Source organism: Macrotis lagotis, chromosome 7, assembly GCF_037893015.1.
Source record: "Macrotis lagotis isolate mMagLag1 chromosome 7, bilby.v1.9.chrom.fasta, whole genome shotgun sequence".
Lineage (NCBI taxonomy): Eukaryota > Metazoa > Chordata > Mammalia > Peramelemorphia > Peramelidae > Macrotis > Macrotis lagotis.
In genome coordinates, this window is record NC_133664.1 from 120,367,865 (window position 1) to 120,385,145 (window position 17,281).

Consider the following 17,281-nt stretch of genomic DNA (forward strand, 5'->3'; position numbering starts at 1 on the left):
CCTAGAGTCTGTAGGTCCTGAATGCAAATCTAGTCTCAGACACACTAGATCTACAATCCCAGGCAACTCAGTTAAACCAGGTTAACTCCAACAACCCCCCCCCAAAAAAGGACAATTCCAAAATATCTCCAGGAGCACTGAGACAGTTCTGCAATTGGAGATATAGAAGACATACCATTATAGTTCTAATTAGCTAAGAACAGGTATCAGTGATGATTAGTTGGTTTGTTTAAAGTTTCTACCCCATCCCTGGAGAATGAAAAATTTATAATTCTCTCTTATTCTTCCTTTGAAGGAACCTAGAGATGGTCCTGGATGCAAGGCAAAGAGAGTTAATTGACTTGCCCAAGGTCTTACTGTTAGTAAGTGGCAAGTGTCTGAAGTAGGATTGGAACTCCTGTCCTCCTGAATTCAAGAACAGTGTTCTAACCACTGCACCTGGAACCTGAAGTAAAAGAAAAGGATACTTTATGCTTGTACCTTTCCCCTTTCCTAAGAATAGGATAAATCACTCCAAATTGAAGACTATCTTGTCTACCATCTCCAAGAAAAAAAAAAAGAATGTACATTAATTCCTAATGAGACATTTCTGGAAGGAACTGGGCAAGACTTAAATAGGAATGTGAATTGTATTTACTGTTATTTACCTTTATCTGCCACTTCCTACTACCTCAGTGGCCAAAAAATCTATTCTTAAACAAGACATTTTAAGTGAGCTTAAAGTAATAGTCATTGTAAGGAATTTTGTACAAATTGTTACCATTCGTGATGATTCTGTTCTTTGCTCAGTTCAGTTCCCTAATAGTTTAGATTACAATGATTTGGGTGCAATTTTTATGTAATAGAGTTACAGTTCTTAACACTAGGGATCTGAAAATGGGACCATATTACAGAATCTAAATTTGGAAGAAGGTACAAGGTTTAGGAAGAGCCATTGATATATTACTAGCAAGAGCTAGAAAGAGAAATCCTATTCAAATTAACTTCAGATAATATAAAATACATGGGAGTCTACCTGCCAAGGCAGACTATATCAACTGTTCATGGATAGACTGAGCTAATATAACAAAAATGACAATTCTACCTAAACTAAACTACTTATTTAGTGCCCTAGCAATCAAAATTCCAAAAAAATTACTTTAATGAGTTAGAAAAAAACTGTAAATCAATTCATATGGAGAAATAAAAAGTCAAGAATCTCCAGGGATGTAATGAAAAAAATGCAAAAGAAGGTGGCTTAGCCCTACCAGATCTAAAATTATATTATAAAGTATCAGTCATCAAAACTGTCTGGTATTGGCTAAGAAATAGAGTGGCAGATCAATGGACCAGGTGCAATAGCAGAAACTAATTACAGTAACCTACTGTTTGATAAACCCAAAGAGTCCAGCTTCTGAGATAAAAACTCTCTCTTCAATAAAAACTGTTGCAAAAATTGAAAGTTACTATGGCAGAAACTTGGATTAGACCAACATCTGACACCTGTATACCAAGATAAGCTCAAAATGGGTACAGGAGTTAGACATAAAAGACAATATTAGGGCGGAGCCAAGATGGCGACAAGAGAGCATCCTGTCTTAGGCGCTCTCTCATAAATCTTGTAAACTTAGAAATTTAACTAAATTTTCGAGAGACAGAACCCACAGAGGGACTGCCAATGAGGCAGTTCTCCTACTCAAGGTAACCTGGAAAGGAGCAGAAAGGCTCTGCTCCCCGGGTTGGAGGGGTGGCCTGCCAGAGAGGTGGCCCATCAGAGCAAAAGAGATTCAGCCTCCTGGAGGCAGCCCCAGGGTCCTGGGGGGGGGGGCGGGGCCTCCTGAACTACGCCCCCTGGGGAGCACCGGGCACAAAGTGGGGGAAGGGGGGACCTGAAGTCCAGCCCTCAGGGCACACAGGGAGCAGCTTGGCCAGCACAGCCCACATCCAGGAACAGAAGCAGGAGGAGCCAGGAAGCAGGAGCCCCCAGGGCATGAGCCCATAGAACCTAGGGAGGGGAGTGGAGAGAGAGAGAGAGAGAGAGAGAGAGACTGCCTAGCTCTGCCCCTGGAACAGGACTCTGGGGCTCTGACCACATTCAGATCCTGATCACAGTCTAGGCCCCCCCCCATAGAACAGCAGGGCCCCCCCACCTCAGCCCCATGGCAGAGGGGGGAGCTTATGGTCATTCACAGACCAGGAGGGAGGACAGAGTCTCACACACTGAGACCCTTGTGGGAATGTGCCTCAGGAAGCACCCCAAAAAAGGCTTAGACTGGGAAAATGAGCAATCAGAGAAACAAGAGGAACACCATTGAGAAATACATTATCTATGATCCCAAGAAAGATCAATATACTCAGTCTGAAGATGAGAAAGCACAAGCTCCTGCATCTAAAGACTCCAAGAAAAACAGAAATTGGGATCAGGCTATGACAGAGCTCAAAAAAAAGACTTTGAAAATCAAATGAGGGAGTTAGAAGAAAAACTGGGAAAAGAAATGAGAGAGATGCAGGAAAAACATGAAAATGAAGTCAGCAGCTTAGTCAAGGAAATCTAAAAAAATGCTGAAGAAAATAGCATGCTAAAAACCAGCTTAGGTCAAATGGATAAAACAGTTCAAAAAGTTATTGAGGAGAAGAATGCTTTAAAAATCAAAACTGGCCAGAAGGAAAAAGAGATAAGCAAGCTCTCTGAGGAAAACAAATCCTTCAGACAAAGAATAGAACTCAGGGAGATTGATGAATTTGCGAGAAATCAGGACTCAATACTTCAAAACCAAAAGAATGAAAAATTAGAAGAAAATGAGAAACATCTCATTGAAAAAAAACTGATATGGAAAACAGACTTAGGAAAGACAATTTAAAAATTATTGGAATACCTGAAAGTCATGATCAGGAAAAGAGCCTTGACATCATTTTCAAAGAATTACTACAGGAAAATTGCCCTGATATTCTAGAAGCAGAGGGCAAAATAGAAATGGAGAGAATCCACCCATCCCCACGAGAAAGAGATCCCAAAAAACCAACCCCTAGGAATATCATAGCCAAGTTCCAGAACTCCCAAGTCAAAGAGAAAATATTACAAGCAGCCAGAAGGACACAGTTCAAATATCGTGGAGCTGCAATCAGGATCACACAAGACTTAGCAGCAACTACATTGGAAGCTCATAGGGCTTGGAACATAATATACCGTAAGGCAAAAGAGCTTATAATCAGCCAAGAATCAACTACCCAGCAAGGCTGAATGTCCTCTTCCAGGAAAAAGATGGACTTTCAATGAACCAGGGGAATTTCAAATGTTCCTGTTGGAATGGCCAGAGCTGAACAGAAGGTTTGATCTTCAAATACAGGGCTCAGGTGAAACACAGAGATTGGAGGAGAGGGGAGAATATGAGAGACTTAATGATGATGAACTGCATGTATTCTTGTATAGAAAAATGATACTGATAATACTCATATGAACCTTCTCAATTAACAGAGCAGGTAGAAGGAGATTTTTATAGATGAAGCACAAGAGAAAACTGAATTTGAAGATAAAATATGGTGTAAAAATGGAGTCAATTAAAAACAGGGAAATGTAATGGGAGAAAGTAAAAGGAGGGGGAATAGGCCAAGATATTTCATGTAATAAGATTTTTCTTTATTACAATGAGCTATTGCAATGATATGGAATGGGCGAAGGCAAGGGGGAATGAGGGAATCTTTGCTCTTATCAGAGGTGGCTAGGAGAGGAAACAGCATATATACTCAGTGGCAATGGTGGAAATTTAGAAATTTAACTAAATTTTCGAGAGACAGAACCCACAGAGGGACCCAATGAGGCAGTTCTCCTACTCAAGGTAACCTGTAAAGGAGCAGAAAGGCTCTGCTCCCCGGGATCGGAGGGGTCCAGAGAGGTGGCCCGTCAGAGAGAAAGAGATTCAGCCTCCTGGAGCCAGCCCCAGGGTCCTTGGGGGGCGGGGGGGGGGGGGAGAGTCTCCTATGGAAGGTATGGAAGTAAGTTTTGTGAAGGACTTATAAAGAATGTGATACACCCGCAACAGAGTTGGTGGTATTGGAACACAGACTGAAGCACATTTTTTATTATTATTGGGGTTTTTTTTGGGGGGGGCAAGGCAAATGAGGCTGGGTGGCCTGCCTGGGGCTACAGCATGGTGATCATTAGCCAGATTCAGACCTGGGTGCTCCTGGCTTAAGGGCCAGTGCCCTGTCTGCCACCCAGCCACCCCTACTATTATTGCTATTTTATTAAGTGTCTGAGGTCAGATTTGAACCCAGGTACTCCTGACTCCAAGGCTGGTGCACTATTCACTGCGCCACCTAGCCGCCCAACTATTACCTTTAATTTAAAAAAAAAAGGTATCTTATGTAATTTTGCTATCTATTTTAATTTTTCCTTAAGAATATGATTTCTCTCTCAACACATTCAGTTTTGATCAACATATAGCATGGAAACAATGTAAAGACTATCAGACTGCCTTCTGTGGGGGGTAGAGGGAGGGAAGCGAGAATGGGGGAAAAATTGTAAAGTTCAAAAAACAATTAAAAAACAGAAAAAAGAAGAGCCATTGAGAGTTATTATAAAAGATCTCAGAAACTGAAGAGATAATAAAGGAAAGAAAAACTAACAGCATTTTAAAGCTAGAATGGACTTCAAAGACCAAAAGAAAACCCATTAAAGCTTATCAACCTCCAAAGAGAAAAATCAATAATTCCAAAGTAAATTGATTGCATTGCTAGCTCTATAATTAGGAAAATTTTCCTTTAAGCAAACTTATACCTGATTTTTTGCCATTTCAACCTATAGGTCTTGGGACTCCCTTTAAAGTCAAACACAAATCTAATTCCCCTTTCACAAGGGTCTTTCTTAAGATGGAAACCAATAAAAGTTATGTAATCAAAAAACTCTTAAAATTAGTTAAGGCCTTTGATATCTAATCCAATCCTTTCATTTTAGAGATGAGGCGTAGAGAGGTTCTCCCCACTCCATCATTCCTACCACTCAATAAACTTATTTAATGGTTTCCTATTACTTTCAGGATCAAATACAAAAAATCCTGTTTGCCCTGCCCCTTCTTATCCTTCTAGTCTTTCATCTTCCTCTCCTCCTATGGACTCCTTATTGTTCTTTGATTAAGATGTTCCATCTCCTGAATCCATCTCCATGCCTGGAATAGTTTCTTTCCTCATCTCTGCCTGCTGACTTCCTTGGATTCTCATCTAAAATACCACTCTCTGCAAAGAATCTTTCCCAGTCCTCCTCAATGCCAGAGGTTGATTCCAATTTACCCTGCAAGCATCTCATATATATATATATATACATATATATATATGATTTATATATATAATATATATGTATATATATGGTTGGTTCCATGTTTCCATGTCCTTTAGAGTTAATAATTAAGTTTTTTTTAACTAAAAACTTCTAAAAACCTAAAAAAGTTTTCATGATTGCTTAAAGCAGAGTAGGGAAAAGATCTCTGAAATGAATTTTTTATTTCAAAGACACATCAGTGCAAGATAAAGAACAAGAGATTTAAATCTCAATTCTGCCATTTACTACCTTGCCAAAGTCACAAGCCTGTCTGAACCTGAATTGCCCCTTCTTTAAAATGAGGGGATCTCTAATATATCCCTTTCACCTCCAAATCATTAATACATTAATACTGGAACAATATAGAAAATTAGCATGGTCCATGTGCAAAAATGACACAAATTCATGAAAAGTTCCATATTTCTTTAATACGACATTATTACCTAAATTAACTTATTCTGTGTCATGTCAAGCTATCAAAAGGATTACTTTAGGGGGCGGCTAGGTGGCGTAGTGGATAAAGCACCGGCCCTGGAGTCAGGAGTACCTGGGTTCAAATCCAGTCTCAGACAATAATTACCTAGCTGTGTGGCCTTGGGCAAGCCACTTAACCCCATTGCCTTGCAAAAAAAAAAACCTAAAAAAAAAAAGGATTACTTTATAGGAAAAAAAAATTAAACTCATCTGAGGAATAAATATCAAGAATTTCAGGGGAAATAATGAAAAAAGGAGAAAAGAACAGTCTAACAATAACATATTTCAGAAAATACTGTCTATAAAGAAATGCTTCTCAAAACAATTTGATATGGCTTTAAAAAAAGCAATCAGTGAAAAAGATGAGGCATACATATCAAAGCAAATTAATCTAATAAGCTGGTGTTCAATTAAATGCCAAAAGGTCTCACTTTTTGATGAAAACTACTGGGAAAACAGCAGTCTGGTTAAAAATTAGATTTAAATCAACAACTATATACCAAAATCAGCTTTAAGTGGGTATGTGATGTAGATATAGAAGATCAAATAATAAAATATTAGAGGAATAAGGAAGAAATTATCTTTCAAATATATGATTAGGTGAAGAATTTATGACCAAACAAGAGAGAATCACATAAGAAAAAAAAAAATGGATAATTGTTAGTACACAAAATTAAATAAAATTTTGCACATGACCAAAGTCAGAAGTAACTAAGAGAAAAAAAAAAGGTACAATGCTGGTAGAACCATTATGAAAAGCAATTTGAAATTATGTCCCAAAATTTACTAAACTGTGTGTTCCCCTTGACACAGTGCTATCACTATTAAACCTATATACCCCAAAGAGATCAAAGAATGAGAAAAAAAATCCTTCATATAGAAAAATAAGTACTGCAACTCTTTTCATAGTGGCAAAGAGCTGATGACTAAGGAGGTGCCTTTAGAATGCAAGAATAGTTGAACAAATTACGGTGTATGAATGTAATGGAACAACATTGTGGTATGAAGAAATGACAAAAGGGATGGTTTCAGAGATATCTGAAGTCTTCTTATTTGAATTGATACAGAAAGCAGTGAGAGAACAATTTATATTATCTATGTTGCAAAAAAAAGTTCTGAAAAAACTTAAGAACTCTTATAAATACAATGATAACCATGATTCTAAATAACTGATGATAAAGAATTTTGGTGACCTTAAATATGCAGAATAAGAAACCTATTTTTGGATGTTGTCAATGTGGGAATTTGTCTTAACTATGTTTATGTGATACATTCTATTTCTCTTTTCTTTCTTTGAAGGAGGATGAGGAATGGAAAAATAATAAATGCTTGATAATTAATTTTTTTTTAATTTTTAAAAGAAAGTCCTCAATCTCTGTCCAAAATTACCTTCTCCCTCTCATCCTCCAACTTCTGTCACCCCCCCAAAAAAAACTTCCCTTTTATTTCATGAGAGATTAAAGGCTTAAAATCTAAATACCTAAATGAATGGTAACACATTAGTATAAACAATGGCTAACAAGGAACTGTGCTAAGTATTTTTCAAATATTATCTCATTTGATATTGTTATCACCAATACACAGATGAGGAAACTGAGGCAAATAGGGATTAAGTGACTTGCCCAGGATAAAACAGCTGGTAAATTTAGGTTTTTCTGACTTAAAAGTCCAGCATTCTAAACAGTGCACAACCCACATAATTCAATGCTTAATGCTTCTGGACCTGTTTCCTCATTTACAAAATTGTTGGGTAAAATGATATCTCAGGATGAATTCGAACTCAGGTCTTCCTAATTCTAGGCCCTGTGCTTATCCACTGAGCTATCCACCTGCCTTTTCAACAGTTTAAAGTTTAAAAATCAGATCCTTCTCTTTTGAATGGATAGGTAGTAAAGACCTAAAGTGACAGAAAAAAGCCTCCTGCAAAGCCTAATGGGGGAATGATACTATGGAAGGTAAAAACTGCAGAGGAAAGAAGCAAGGAAGACTACTGATTTCAATTTTCCAAACCCTACCTATCTTCAGTTTTTGGGAACAATGATTAGTTATACCCAAGGTACTTCATATCTTGCAAACCTTCTACCTAGAACCATTGAGGGAATCACCAGTAGAATTATGGGATAAAAGTAAAAATGCAAAACTGAAGAGTACCAGAAGGAGAGTAACATAAGGTTGGGGAAGAAAGCTGGGATTTACTAGGCAGAGCAGTTTATATGTGACCTTAGTGGCAACAAGCAGTTTCCTGAGTAGGCGAGTGATATGATCATCTCTGGAAAAATAACTTTGATGTGTTGAGGATAGAATAAAACAGGGAGATACTTGAGGAAGAGACACATAAGAAGCTACTGCAAATAGTCCTGGCAAGAGGGCACAAACCACAATGGTGATTGTATCAGTAGAGGAGATCGATGCAGCAAAGTAAACTTGAGAAAACTTGGAAACAAAACAAGATATCTGAGGTAAGGAAAAGTCAGAGAAATCAAGTATTGCTGCAAGGTGAGCTTTGTATGACTTAAAAGATGGTGGGTCTTAACAGAACTGGGGTTGTCAGGAGTAGGGGGGAGATCACAAAAACAATTTTGGATGTTGAGCTGGAAATCCAATTTAACATATCCAATAGGTAATTGGAAATGCATGAGTTATGGAGAAAGACTATGGCTGGATATATAGGAAGGATCCCAATCCCTAAATCTATATCCTTTTACTATTAATTATCCAGGCTTAAAATTGGATTTGATACTTTTCCAAATTTCCTGTAGTCATTAAATTTCTAAAATACTGTAGTGACTTATATATAGCAATGAACTAAATTACTTGTAATTAGTCAATAAATCTGCAAAAGTCATTCCATTTGTAAAATAGGTAGCCCTTAGTTCAAGGAAGGCACTAAAATAAGCTGTCCAGTTAATTTATAATCTATAAAACACTATCGATTTTCTTTCTACCTACTTTTTTTTTTTTGGCAAGGCAATGGGGTTAAGTGGCTCGCCCAAGGCCACACAGCTCAGTAATTACTAAGCCTCTTGAGGCCGGGTACTCCTGAATCCAGGGCCTGTGTCCTGTCCACTGCGCCACCTAGACTCCCCTTTCTACCTACTTTTGCCTCTATTCAACTAGAGCTACCATTGTTTGACTTGCCTTAAATTATCCCGTAAAGGATTTAGACATCAAAAAACAATAAGCAAATTAGAAGCTCAAGGACTAGTTTACCTGTCAGATCTATGGAAGGGGAAGCAGTTTATGACCAAGGAAGAGATGGAGAACATCACTAAAAACAAACTAGATGATTTCCATTACATTAAATTAAAAAAGTTTTGCACAGATAAAACCACTGGAACCAAGATCAAAAGAAATGTAGTAAATTAGGAAACAATTTTTACAACTAATGATCCTGACAAAGCACTCATTTCTAAAATATACAGACAGGGGCGGCCAGTGGATAAAGCACGGGCCCTGGAGTCAGGAGGACCTGGGTTCAAATCCGGTCTCAGACACTTAATAATTCTACCTGGCTGTGTGGCCTTGGGCAAGCCACTTAATCCCATCGCCTTGCAAGAACTAAAGAAAAAAGAAAAAAAAAGGCTAAGACAGGACTGTACAATATAAAACGAAACAACTGTCTCATTGTCTGATCTTGCTGTCTCTTACACTTTTTGTTTCTTCCTTAAGGATATGACTTCTCTCTCATCGCATTCAATTTGGATCGTGAACAACACGGAAACAATGTAAAGACTGACAGATTGCTTTCTGGGGGGGGGGGGGGAGAAGAAAGATTGGGAGGAAAAGTTGTGAAACTCGAAATACATAAAATCTCAAATTAAAAAAACCCAATGATAAAATTGAAAAAAGTCTTTGCCGGTAGTAGAAGTTCCCCATCAGATTTAATTCTGCCTAAAACAAAGATTCGGGGAGACAAAGCTTTGGAGGAGTCCCTTCCTAAGGCCCAGCACCGCGGGGGGTGCAGCCCGTCCCGGGCCACGCCGGCCTGGGGGCCGCCACGAAGCCCGGACGCGCGCGCCCGCCAGCCGGGCCCCGGGGGCCAGGAGCCGCGCGGGCCGGGCCCCGGGGGCCAGGAGCCGCGCGGGCCGGGCCCGGGCCCGGAGCCCCGCCGACGCTCACCTGGCAGGTGCGGCGGCTCGCAGAGCTTCACGAAGCGGTGGAGCAGCCCGGCCGAGCGGCCCCCGCCCCCGCCGCCGCCGCCGCCGCCGCCCCCGGCCCCCGCCGTGCCCCCCTCCGCGCCGGCGGTTTCCGTCCCAACCTTGGGCCGCCGACATGACGCGTTGTTTCGGCCCCGCGAAGGGCCCGGCTGCGTCCCGGCCGCGCCTCGGCCGGCAGAGCCGGGGAGGAGTGACCCGGCCTAGGCTCCTGTCCCGGGGACTGGGGAAGGATGGGGACGGACGGATCCCGGCGCGGGCCAATAGCCGGCCGCCCCGGACACGGCGACCAATGGGAGGCCGCGTTCTTGGCAGGCGGAAAGGGGAGAGACGTGGTAACCATAGCTATGGCAAGAAAGGGAAGAAGGTGCAGGAGGGAGGAGGGAGAGGCGGAAGCAATCGCACCCGGAGCTCATCGAGCCGGCTAAGGCGCTGGGGGCGCGCGCCGCACACACGCACTCCGCCCGCGAGCCCCCACCGGAGGGGCTCCGCCATTTCCTTTCTCCAGCTCATTTTGGGGCTGAGAAACTCAGGCAAACAGGGTTAAGGGACGGGTCCGGGGCCGCCCAGACCAACGCCGCGACCTCCAGGACGCTTCGGCCTCTCACTTGATCCGCCCATCGTCCTTGGCGGGAAAAAGGACGTTTACAAAATTGTGTGTGTCAGCTTCAGCGTCAATGTCAATGTCAGCGGCAATGTCGATCTCCGTGTCAGTGTCTGTGTCAATGTCAGCATCAGCGTAGATGTCTGTGTCGATGTCAGCGGCAATGTCCGTGTCAATGTCAGTGTCAATGTCTGTGTCAATGTCTGTCGGTGGGAAGTGCCACCCCGCACCATCTAGCTCTTCCTTAACCTCTTCCACGATTCCACAGGAGTCATTTAGAGACGAAATAGTGTGGCAAATGGCTCCAAGGTTAAAAGACAATGTTTCAAGCAAGCCTGATGCGATTAAAACAATAGCGGCTCTTTCTAGTTAAAATAAAAAAAAAATGGAGGGGGCAGCTAGGTGGCACAGTGGATAGAGCACCGGCCCTGGGGTCAGGAGTACCTGGGTTCAAATCCGACCTCAGACACTTAATAATCACCTAGCTGTGTGGCCTTGGGCAAGTCATTTAACCCCATTGCCTTGCAAAACCTAAAAAAAATGGAAATTGGAAGGCTGACTCGCAATTGGGAATGACTCATATTTGATTGTGATGGAATGCTAGTGTTCTGTAAGAAATGAGTAGCTTTTGGGGGGAGTAAAGAATTGGAAATTGAGGGAGTGCCCATCAATTGGGGAATGGCTGTTATGGAATAACATTGTTCTTTAAAAAATTATGAGCGGTGGAACTATAGAGAAGCATGGAAAGAATTACATGAATTGATGTTGAGTGAAGAGAGCATTGTACACATAAGCAACAATACAGTGAGATGATAATCTCTGATGGTGGAAGCCCCTCTCTGCACTTCAGAGATCAAGGACAATCCTGGTAGACCTGTTAGGGACAACACCATCCACATTGGGGGAGGGGAACCCACTGACTCTTTGTATATCTTATGTTCACTTTTTTTTTAAATTCTCTTTAGGTTTTTCCTAGGACTAATTCCTCTTCCACAAAATGACTAATATGTAAATAGATTAAGCAGAAATGTACATGTACATCCTTTACCAGACTGTTCAAGGATGTGGGAAGAGAGGAGGGAAGAGAGGGTAGAAAAATATATAACTTAGAAATCTGCAAATAGATGAATGCTGAAAAACAACCATAGCATGTAATCAGAAAAATAAAATATCTATTTTTTAAAAAAAGGAAATGAGAAGCAGGATGCTTTCAGAAAAACTTTGGAAGATTTCTATGAACTGATGAAAAGTGAGATAGACAGAACCATTGTGGGAAATAATAGCAAACTTGTATGATAATCAACTATGAATGATTTAGTTATTCTAAGCAATTCAGTGATTGAAAACAATTCCAAAGGATTTGTGATGAAAAAAAAATCATCCATCTACAAAAAAAGAATTGGCATCTGAATACAAATTGAAGTATATTTTTTTATTTTATTATTTGTGGAAGTTTGGTCTTTTTTATAACATGGCTAATACAGAAATATTTTGAATGACTACACATAATCTGTATCAAATTTCTTACCTTCTAAGGGGAGAGAGGAAGGAGGGAATTTGGACCTCAAAAATTTTAGACACTAATTTTGGTTTACATGTAATTGAGAAAAAATAAAATTAAAATTAAATGTAAAAATGATAGCTCAGGGGTAGCTAGGCAGAGCACTGGCCCTGGAGTCAGGAGGACCCGAGTTCAAATTCAACTCAGACAATAATTGCCTAGCTGCGTGTCCTTGGGCAAATCACTTAACCCCACATTGCCTTAAAAAAGTAAAAAAAGATAGCTCAAAAATAAAGAATTCTAATGTTCTCAAAGCACTCTCCTCTACAGTCCTGTTTAGTACAAATGTGAACCTTAGCTCACATTAAGGAGGATTGCCCATGATCACACAGATAGTACATTTTCAAAGGCAAGGAGTTGAATCTAGGGCTCCTTTGATTCTTCAAATCCAAATCCAGATCAGGAATTTGCAGAGATAAGACAAGAGCTCAGATGGGGGTGGGAGGAGAATCAGACTGTGCCCTGAATCAGACCACTTTGAGAACTTCAACACCCTCATCAAAGTTCATAATCCAATTAGACAAGACCTGGGAGAGGTTCTGTTATATCTTGATGATCTTAAGAATAGAAAAAGAAAGGGAGAGGAATACAATGCAGGTTCCCAACTTGTCCCTGAGATATATAACACACACTCAACATCCCAACAAAACAGCAGTAGGACCACCAGACCTCACCTCCAGAAGTATGGTACAGTCCAGATCAAATAAGTCCAAAGTCAGGAAGTTGACTGGAAGATTAGGCAAACAAAAGGAGAACCCCACCACAATGAACTATTATGGTGTCAAAGGCATTCAAGATACAAATGAAGAGAATGACTCCAAAATATCTATAAGCAAAGCCTCAGAAAAAAAGCAGATCTTGGGTACAAACTCAACTAGAATTCCTGGAAGAGATGAAGCAAAAATTTAAAAAGAAATGTTTTTTACAAATGTAGAGTATTTGAGAAAAAAATTGGAAAAGAAATGAGAGATATGGAAGAAAGATTTGGAAAGGGAAATAACAGCTTGGCACAAGAAGTATAAAACTTTGCCCAACTAACGAACTCTTTGAAAATACAAGTGTACCGAATAGAAGCCAATAACTCCATGAGGCAATAATATTAAAACAAAATCAAAAGCTTAAAAAGAAGAAAATATAAGATATCGCAAAAACAATTGACCTGGAACATAAGATTAAGGAGAAAAAAATTAAGAATCATTAAGGACAACCTTTAAAAAAAAAAGAGCCTTGGCATTCTATTTCAAGAAGTCTTTTTTTAGGGGCAGCTAGGTGGTGCAGTGGATAGAGCACCGGCCCTGGAGTCAGGAGGACCTGGGTTCAAATTTGACCTCAGACACTTAATAATTACCTAGCTGTGTGACCTTGGGCAAGCCACTTAACCCTGGTTGCCTTGCAAAAAAAAAACTAAAAAAAAAGTCTTTTTTTTTACAAGGCAATGGGGTTAAGTGGCTTGCCCAAGGCTACACAGCTAGGTAATTATTAAATGTCTGAGGTCAAATTTGAACCCGGGTCCTCCTGACTCCAGGGCCGGTGCTCTATGCACTGCACCACCTAGCTGCCTCTCAAGAAGTCTTAAAAGAAAAATTGCCCAGATCTCTCAGATGGCAAAATGGAAATAGTGGAATCCACTGGTCATCTCCTGAAAAAAAAAAATAAACTCCCAGGAACATCATTGCATAGACAAAATTCAGAACTTTCAAATTCAAAAACAAATTCTGCAAGTAGTTAGAAGGACTTAAAAGTACAAAAAAGTCCTAGGCAGGATCATACACAATTTAGCAGAAGAGAACTTGAAATATATGCTAGAAGACAAAGAATATGGGCTTACAACCAAGAACAACTTATCTAGCAAGATTGAATAATAATGCTACAGAGGGGAAAAAAAGGTTAGTGAATGAAATAAAGGACTTCTTTCATTGCTAATGAAAAGATCAATTCTGTGAAGAGAAACTGAAATACAAACATAAGAGTGAAGGGAAACATTTTTTTAAAAAAGGATCATACATGAAAAAATTATGATCAAGAAACAACTCAGGATAAATTGCTCACATTCAAATTTGAAGAGATAAAACATTTGTCCCCTCTGATTCCTATTATCATCAAAGTTCATAGTACAATTGGACAAGGCCTGAGAGTGGTCATGTTATGTCTTAAAAGATCTTAAAGAAGAGGAATGCGTTGAACCAGGTGAGGTGGGGAATGGGGGGAGGGGAGGGGAGGGATAAGGTTAGGGAAAATTATAATCATGATGTTCAAGTAAACATCTCTACAGTCAGGAGGAAGAGATTGAGGGGAGTAGCTGACACTTGAACCTCACTCTGATCTGATCAGAGGGAAAAGGAGAGAAAAGGGGGAATAAAGAATTAGAGGGAGAATTGATTAATAGAGGGATTCAATCTAAGCAAACTCTAAGGATATACCAAAATACAGCTCTTTTTGAATTAGCAAAAAAAAAAAAAAATGGAAATCTGAGAGGGATGGCCCATAAATTGGAAAATGGATAAACAAAATACAGTCTATATAGAGAGCCTATATTAGATGACTTTCTGTCTGGGTGAGGTGGGAAGGAAGGGAGTGAGGGAGGAAAATGTAAAATTCAAAATCTTGCAAAAAATGATTCATAAAAACTACCATTACATGAAGTTGGAAAAACAAATAAAATATTTAAATAAAACAAAGTATATTTTATAAATGTGATGGAATACAATTGTGCTGAACTCTTATTAGCATAATGACCAACCAAGATTCCAGGACTAACACAAAACAAGCTGGTAGAGAGGTGAAGGACTCAGAATACAGAATGAGACAAATATATTTTGGGACAAGGTTGATGAGAAAATCTCTTTTGATTGATCATACATGTGTCTAATAATCTTTGTATTTTTTGCATTATCAATGAGGGGCATTGTAGGAGGGTAAGAAGATAGATTTTGTCTTATTAAAATGCATGTGTGTATATGTATATGTATATGTACAAATGTATAATATAAAATACATACTCCCTCTCAGATTTTTGTGTTTATATGTGATGGTGTGTATTTGTGTGATTTTTCTGTAGATAATGAAAACTTCTGAATTCCCATCAACATGATGACCAACCACAATTCCTGATAATTCCATGATAAAACATATTGCCCACCTCCTGATATGCTGAACTTCAAGCAAATTGAGACTTTTTAAAGACAGTTACAGGGATATCAAGGGTAACAAGAGGAAAACAGATTGCCACACTCTATTCAGGAACAATGACGGTTTATTTGATCAGCCTAAAATAAGAGTCCTCTAGAGGTAGTTTTTAAATTTGAAAGTAGGTATCCTCAGAATGAATTTCCCCTGATCCAAGAAATGTGACAGCCTTAGCAGAGGTAAGAGTATCTTGGAAATGTTACTTAAGAGAGCAGTACATGGGGGGGGGGTATAATTTTTGAACCCATTCCTTCTAGTTAAAGAAGTTAGTTTTCTAAGCAACAAGACTAAGCAATATTTCTAAGCAATATTGCACTTAGGGGAAAAGAAGGAAAAAGGCAAAAAAAATGGCCCTATATAGATATGCCAGTACAAAAAGATAATTACTCCAACAAGAATCTGTCATCCTAAGTTGAAGACAACTGTTTTATAGGAGTATCTTTTATCCTTTAAATAAAATGCCAATGGAAATGTTCATATCTTCCAAGGAAAGAGGTATGAATAATCAAAATTTAAAATTATCATGGAATTCTCTTTGTTCAATTCAATTTAGAGGGAGCTGAAAATAATTATTTGATTTGTTGGAACAAATATATTTATTATCTGCATTGGATTTATCACCTGTTTAGGTTCTAAACTCAAGATATAGGAAGGTGGTGGGGTAGATAGAGCTTTGGGCCTGAATCCAGAAGAATCATTTTTTCTAAGTTCAAATCTGGTTTAGTCATTCATTAGTTGTGTAACCTGGGTAAGTCCCTTAATCATGTGGGTCTTAGTTTCCTCATCTGTAAAATGATCTGGAGAAGGAAACCCCCAAATCTGCCAAGAAAACCCCAACTGTAGTCATGAGGAATTGGACACAACTGAAAAATGACCAGACAACATCAATAATGCCAGTACGGTATGATACACATACCAGACAGAATTTGTCTTGTAGTAAATGGGATATCAAAAAGTTTCATCTACAGGCATGTAAATTATAATAACTTATCAGAGTATCAAGGATGGTAGAATTCAATGCATTCTACTAAATGCATTACAAATATTTCATTTGAGTTGATGTGGGTGTGGAGTCCAGAAGAAAGATTTGGGCTAGATATATAGATTTAGAGCTCATGGATATAGAGATGACTACAAAACCCAGGAAAGTCAATGAAATCATTTAAGGCAAGATATAGAAGGATAAAGAAGAAAAGGGCTCTCAAGAAAAAGTCCTGAGAATTCACCCACATTTATGGAAGTGTGACATGGATGTTGGTTCAGCAAAAGAGAATGAGAAAGAAATTGTCATATAGATATGAGAACCAGAAGAGAGTAGGATCGAGATAGAGGAAGAGATGGTTCAGAAAGGGACAGTATACACTATCAGGACAGTATACACAAGGTCAGGAAGGGAAGTTCCTAATTAGGAATGACAAATTGAAGAATTTAAAATATAAAATGTATTGAAAATTGAGCAAAATTAATAATTCATATCCAGAAAGAACAAAATGCATAACCACTACAATTACTTAAATAAAGGCAAATTTAACTGGCAAACTTCAACCTTAGTACTGCCTTGTTCAAGTTGAATTATTCTCTTCTAACAGGCAGGAACTTACAAAACTGTAAGGTTACATATATAGTCCTATTAGGGCAAACACTCACCTTACTTTGCTTAACTTAACTTCAGGAAGTATCTGTTTTTCCAGTGTTTGTTTATGGTGATCAGCTGTGTTAAAGGTACTGGGTCAATAAAGACAAAAGAGATAAATTTAAGGCAAGAGAAGTGGGAGGATTTACCCAAAGATGTGTCTAGAATTAATTTTTTTTACTTGAAAGTACTTGCTACTTTGACTGTCAATGTGTTGAATAACAAAATAATTGCAAGCTTTCATCAGCCTTGACAGATGTGTGCACATTCCACCTATAGGTCATTGACCATAGCCCAGGCCATGCCTTGGAGCAAAATATAAATCAATTTTTAAAAAAAACTACTGAAATTGAGCCAATTCTGAGACTGAAAACAG

The 17,281-nt window shown here is 39.2% G+C and overlaps 1 protein-coding gene and 1 pseudogene across 1 annotated transcript in view; one reads left to right on the forward strand and one right to left on the reverse strand.

Annotated features, from left to right (window-relative positions):
- The window catches only part of KLHDC10 (kelch domain containing 10), a 79,440-nt gene extending 69,279 nt beyond the window's left edge, over nucleotides 1–10,161 (reverse strand). The window contains 2 exon segments of the mRNA XM_074193701.1: nucleotides 9,887–9,998; nucleotides 10,000–10,161. Coding sequence (XP_074049802.1) covers nucleotides 9,887–9,998; nucleotides 10,000–10,041 — 154 coding nt within the window. The 5' untranslated portion in view covers nucleotides 10,042–10,161.
- LOC141494595 (U6 spliceosomal RNA) lies at nucleotides 5,625–5,720 on the forward strand (annotated as a pseudogene).
- Nucleotides 10,162–17,281: the final 7,120 nt, after the last annotated feature.